The 6,000-nt window shown below is 35.9% G+C and overlaps 1 protein-coding gene across 1 annotated transcript; it reads right to left on the reverse strand.

Annotated features, from left to right (window-relative positions):
- Positions 1–2,208: 2,208 nt before the first annotated feature.
- LOC123204144 (ankyrin repeat-containing protein BDA1-like) lies at positions 2,209–4,707 on the reverse strand. The gene is made up of 2 exons (XM_044620720.1): positions 3,261–4,707; positions 2,209–3,187 (listed from the first exon to the last, which is right to left on the reverse strand). Exons 1-2 carry the CDS (start codon positions 3,882–3,884, stop codon positions 2,342–2,344), a joined length of 1,470 nt encoding a protein of 489 aa, XP_044476655.1. The 5' UTR covers positions 3,885–4,707; the 3' UTR covers positions 2,209–2,341.
- Positions 4,708–6,000: the final 1,293 nt, after the last annotated feature.

Consider the following 6,000-nt stretch of genomic DNA (forward strand, 5'->3'; position numbering starts at 1 on the left):
TTAAGAGTTTTGTGAATATGTAAGAGAGGGCTTAAATTGGTGAGGTGACGGGACTGGTCGGAGAGTATATATCCCTGTCTCGACTACTGGGATTTTAGTCATCTACGGTCTCTAGTCTTGTCTTTTCTGGGGCGTTCTCTACTTTACGGGGGAGACTGACCGAAAACCAGTTTCGCGAACTGAATTACTATCTCTATTTAAAATGGTTGATGTGTTAGTCCTTCAGTTAAAAACCATTTTTGTCAGAAGTGCTTCCTTAAAAAACGTTTCCAAGGAGTCGTTTGTTCTTTTTATTCATGGCTGCTTCGCTGTTGTACTTGTTTATGAAGCTCTATGTTACCATGTATGTTGATTCATTGTGAAATTGTTCTGCAAATAGAGCTTAAAAGGAGAATAGACAAGTTCTTTGAGGGAGATGAAGAGGCAATCCCATCAATCTTTGAAGCCATATTGAGAAGGAAGTTAGCAGGAAAGCATGAAGAGAGTGATGATGAATTGATGGAAGAAATTCGACACAAAAATTCAGATGAAGCTGATACCAAAGATGCAGAAGAAGACTCTGATTCTGAGCAAGATTGAAAAGAAGAGTTATCCAGCAATCTGTACTGTATAATCCATTATTGTTTTGTTCATTTTTATGACCACCAACATTTTTGTTAGATTTTGATGCATACTCATCTTGTTTTTAATTTATAAATGTAAAATCATTAGGAAAAATTTTTCATATTTATAAACAGTATGTTGAAAGCAATGATTTAAAAATTTTTCATATTTATAAACAGTATGTTGAAAAAAATACTTTGCTCCTGTTGCCAAATTTTCTGGTATTGTGTTCAAATGAGTCCTTTCCTTGAGAAAGATTGGCCTATTTTTTTTTTTTTTTTAATTTTACAATATAATACTTCACAAAATGACACTCTGCCCTACTGCAGCTTTAACAAAAATAATACTTCCCAAATAAACTTGGTGGCAGCATCTTATGCATTGTGTGCAGTTGAAAATATATCTATGAAATGGTATCTTTTGCAGGTTTGAACACCGAGAGGAAAACCGAAAAGATTGCCTTAGGACTCTCTTTCCCTGATAGAGGAAGCTGGGAAAGCAAACAAGATGGCGGAGGATGCTCGAACTTCTTATGTGAAGGACAGACTCAGAGCTAATCCAGCATTTATGGAAAGGTTGTGTGCCAAGAAGATGAGATCACAAGGATCTAACTCTGTGAATGCATGAGATTTTTTTTATATGACAAATATTAAAGTGAATTATGTAATATTATAGTTAGAATTATGGATAAATATAATATTTTACAATTAACCTATTTTTTAACATTATTGTATTATTTTCCACCACGTCTAAGCATTATCCATGCTTTATATTCTTATACCAGTCAATTAAATCAGTTTGCTCAAAATTTGATAATCGGTATGATTCAAACAAATGTTCAAACTTATACTAATTATTAGATAGAATCGATTTATAATTGAACTCAATTAAATGATGATTGTGAATAATTTCGAATGAAAAATAAAAATTTAACCAAATAATAACATATGTCAAAACAAGTTGCAAGTAACATTGCTAAGTGGCCAGTGTACGAGCACGATCAGTTTAGATAAATTATGTTGTAATACCAACTAGAAACAACTTCTCTAGAATTGTTGCCCTCCAAACAAAAATGTTGCTGCACTTTACCAAATAAAGTTTTAGCTAATTGATCTTTCTGATTGGGTGTTGTTTTGATTCGGTTCAAATCAAATCTAGTTAAATCTAATTATAATTATATATAGTTAATGATATGTTGACTATTAGATTATTTGACATGTAGTAATGTTGTTGTTTTATATAGGGTTAGATTTGATTTAAACTATTCGACCTCAAATTTAAATTGCAATAGAATGAGTCAAGTTTTAGTGAAAAATTGATTACATTTTTATAATACGAGTTAACTTTAAATTGATCTAAATATTTAAGTTTGAATTGATTTAGATTAAATTTAAAATTAAATTAATTTTTTCTAACCAAGTTTAAACTTTAATTTATTGATCTCATTCAACCATTATTTAAAGTTAACGCGAACTCGATTTACAGTTAGTTATATACTGCCGTGATAAACATTTTATTTTAACTCCCTTGTCTTAAAATTTATTACTGTAACATGTCAAATATCTAAAAACTTGAAATATTTATGCGCATAGTTGGGAGTTGAGATCCCATTTGAATGGTGAAAGAGACGAGTCCATTAAATATATCCAGAGAGTTGTTGTAACATTACAAGCAATTACAAAACATAAACAAGTGGCAGAGCAATATATAAATTCACTATTACTATTTACAGCTGATTTCATATCTTAGTTTGCTCAAAGCTTCCCAAACGTAGGTTCTTCCGGAGGCCATGCCGTGTGAGCTTCGAATGTTGGCTAGCTAAGAAAGATGGGATACAATATGTTGCAAGAAAACTTACAACCAGAAAAAAGATAAAGAAGCCTACAAAGAAACTTCCGCTGTCGCCTATAGTTTCACGAATAGAAGAATAATAAGAAAATTCCATCCAAGACGTCATTGCGATAATGATACTGTAAAATGGGAGGCCAACTACAAGAGTGGAAATAAAGCACACAGACGTAAAAAAGGCCAAAGAATTAAATGTCAAAAATGATAATTGTTCTGAAGACCCCAGAATCATCTCCCCTGCAGCATGTTGTTCAGAAGGTTCTGTATTAAAGCTGGTGCTGGTGGTGTTACTGATAGTGGCGGCGGTGGTGTTGCTGATACCAGTATTGTTGGCTGCAGGCTGCGGATTGCCGTTATCTTGCCAATATCCTCCGGGGGGACTTAGTGCTGCTTGATAGGTGGCTGTGGCTATCAATATAGCCACCACAAGCAATACGTTTCGGACTTCAAGAGGAACTTCATCAACTCTTCGGTAACCAAGCGAGAATCTTTTCAGAATTTTTTCTGAAAACGGTAAGCCACCAGAAAAGTACTCGACTAGTAAAGTTCTTTTTGCATCTCTTAAAGACGGACGATGGAGTTGACGAGCAGTTTTAGCATTAGCAGCAAGTAGAATGTCCCCAACTGCTGCATCTACCAAACCTTGACATCGGCGAACGTAGAAGATGTCCAAAGCTGTCAAACCTTTACTGTTCTTTATATTCACTTTCAGATATCCAATCAACAGCTTCACCATCTTCATAATTGAGGAGAAAATGAAATATTAGAAGCTTATATAAAGAAAATGACAAGGCAAATCGGATGCTTACCTCAGGTTGATCTGCAGACACTGCAGTGTGCAATGGATTGTTTCCTTCCTCGTCCTTCCACTTCAGGATCTCCTCTTTGTTGAAGCGTCGAAGCCATCCTAACAAGACTTTAAAGGCTTTCAAACTCCCGTTTTTTACAGCGACATGTAAAACAGTTTCAGATTTAACAGTCAACTCTTCGATTGATAATGGAGAAACATACAAAAAGTCAGCCAAACTGGATTCATCATCTAGTTGAGCTGCATAGTGCAGAGGAGTAACCATCCCCTTTGCTTTAACACGGACAACCTCACTGTCATGTTTTATCAACCATGTTACGAGTTCCTGGTACTTCTCCTCCAAATCCAAATCCCGGGGACTAAGCCCTTCCTGCAGGTGCTTTCCCTCCAAAGCCAAGTGGAGGGGGCTACGCCCAAGATGGTCTCGCTTCCAAGCAAATGAAGGCTTTAAGTTTAGTATCTCCTTGGCGAAATGGATCTTTCCCTCCCTTGCAGCTGTGTGCAAGGGAGTAGTCACAAATGGTACTTGATCAATACGCTCTAAAACATAAGGATCCTCTGCAAGTGCTGAATATAATGCATCCACATTTCCTTCCATGGCAACATTCTGCAACCTCTCATCCATGTCTGTGTGGGTGTTTAGAGAAATCTTTTGCAAATTTTATTTCAATTACAGGACTAACAATGGTAGTTTGAGTAATAAAAATGAAAATTATTAGTCACTGTTTGCCTTGTGCACAAGAAAGGAGAAATAAGCACCACACAGATTCCTACCTTTGGATAAGAAGCAACGAAGAAGCATCAAAACAGTGAGTCTTGGTCAATGTTTTAGAAGACTAGCTTCTCTATTATATGGTCAATCTTCCAAGAATTTCGATGCTCTGCCAATATGAATAAAACCTACATTACAGATGCTCGTGAATGAATCAGTCTTCAGTACCACTCTCTTTAGATTTGCAAGTGATTTTGCCTACGCTCACACGTTACAACCATCCCTTTCGTATATCAACTCCCTCTAGAGAACTAGATTCAAACTGAGTTGTTTCGATAGGGTGGGGTGGCGACCGCGAGTGTGAGTTGTGAATGTGAGGTCACGAATGTATTGTGGTGGGGCTAGCATGCCAATAATTTCAAAATAAAAAATGAAGTTTGCATCTTGATTCTTGCGTTTTCACTGTGACATGGAAGTCGGTAATGACTCGTTTTCAAAAGGACAACTCAATTTTATGGCCGCTTCGCTTGAATTTCCTGACTTCTTTTTGTCTTTTCATAACAATTAAAAAATAGTCAAACAATCCAAAACATTTCAAGTTTTGTTATAAAATAATAATCAAGTATGTAAGGATAATGAGATAAAAGTAAAAATGAGAAGAGAGGAGAAGAAGAGCAGAAGCTATTCAAGGAAAATGCTTTCCCGGATGAAGATAAGAAAGAAAAGTAATCCGCAATTAATTGAGAAAAGGCATCTGTACAAATGAGAGGAGAAGACTTTATATAGAAAGTCTGCTGCCCCCCTTTCTTGACTTTAATGCATGCTTAATTTCTTGCATTCACACTATTTTGTCAGCTTGCCTACGTGGTGGAAAATCCACCATATATATAACACTTATCCTTGGATTTCCACTACTTACAGATAATTATATTAACCTTGTTAAGGAAAAACTCAATGGGATAAAAATCAAAGCAAAAGAACATAATTATTAAATTCCCTGTAAGTTGGCGTTAGACGTGTTTAAACTGCCTCATTAAAAACCTTATTAAGAAAATCTAGTGGGACAAAATCTAGTGAAGGAAAAAAGAGTACAGTGCACCTTTTGTCCAATATTTGATAAACTTCATACTTTTGCCTGATGAATGCTCCCCCTGATGAACGTTTCCCCTCTTTGTAGTAGGATTAACTTGGTTGGGTTTTGAGCCGTCGCATACCGATGTTATACACTAACTTCTCAAATGTTGATGTCGGTAGTGTCTTAGTGAACAAATCTGCAAGATTCTCACTGGATCTGATTTGTTTGACATCAATCTTTTTACTCTGCTGGAGCTCATGAGTGTAAAAGAACTTCGGTGAGATATGTTTGGTTTTGTCTCCTTTGATGTATCCACCTTTAATCTGGGCTATACATGTTGCATTGTCTTTATATAATATGGAATGAGTGTTTGTTGTAGAAGGAAGATTGCATGCATTCCGGATATAATGGATGACAGACCGTAACCATATACATTCTCAACTGGCTTCATGGAGAGCTAAAATTTCTGAATGATTTGAAGAAGTTGCAACCAAGGTCTGCTTAGTGGAACGCCATGATATAGCTATGTCATTATAAGTGAAAACATATATTGTCTGTGAATGGGCCTTATGGGGGTCAGAAAGATAACCAGCATCTGCATATCCAACCAAACTAGAATTTTTAGGGGATTTGACAGAATAGAATAATCTCAAATATCTAGTTCTACATAGGTAACGAAGTATATGTTTGATTCCGTTCCAGTGGCGACGGGTTGGTGCAGAGCTAAATCGGGCCAATAAATTAACTGCAAAGGATATATCCGGTCTCGTGCATTGGGCCAAATATAATAAGGCTCCAATGACATTAAAATATGGTACTTCAGGACCAAGTATCTTTTCATCTTCTTTTTTAGGACGAAATGAATCCTTTTTTTGGATCAGGAGACCGAACAACCATTGGGGTGCTCAAAGGATAAGTCTTATCCATATTAAAGCGTTTTAATAATTTTTTAAT

Source organism: Mangifera indica, chromosome 20, assembly GCF_011075055.1.
Source record: "Mangifera indica cultivar Alphonso chromosome 20, CATAS_Mindica_2.1, whole genome shotgun sequence".
Lineage (NCBI taxonomy): Eukaryota > Viridiplantae > Streptophyta > Magnoliopsida > Sapindales > Anacardiaceae > Mangifera > Mangifera indica.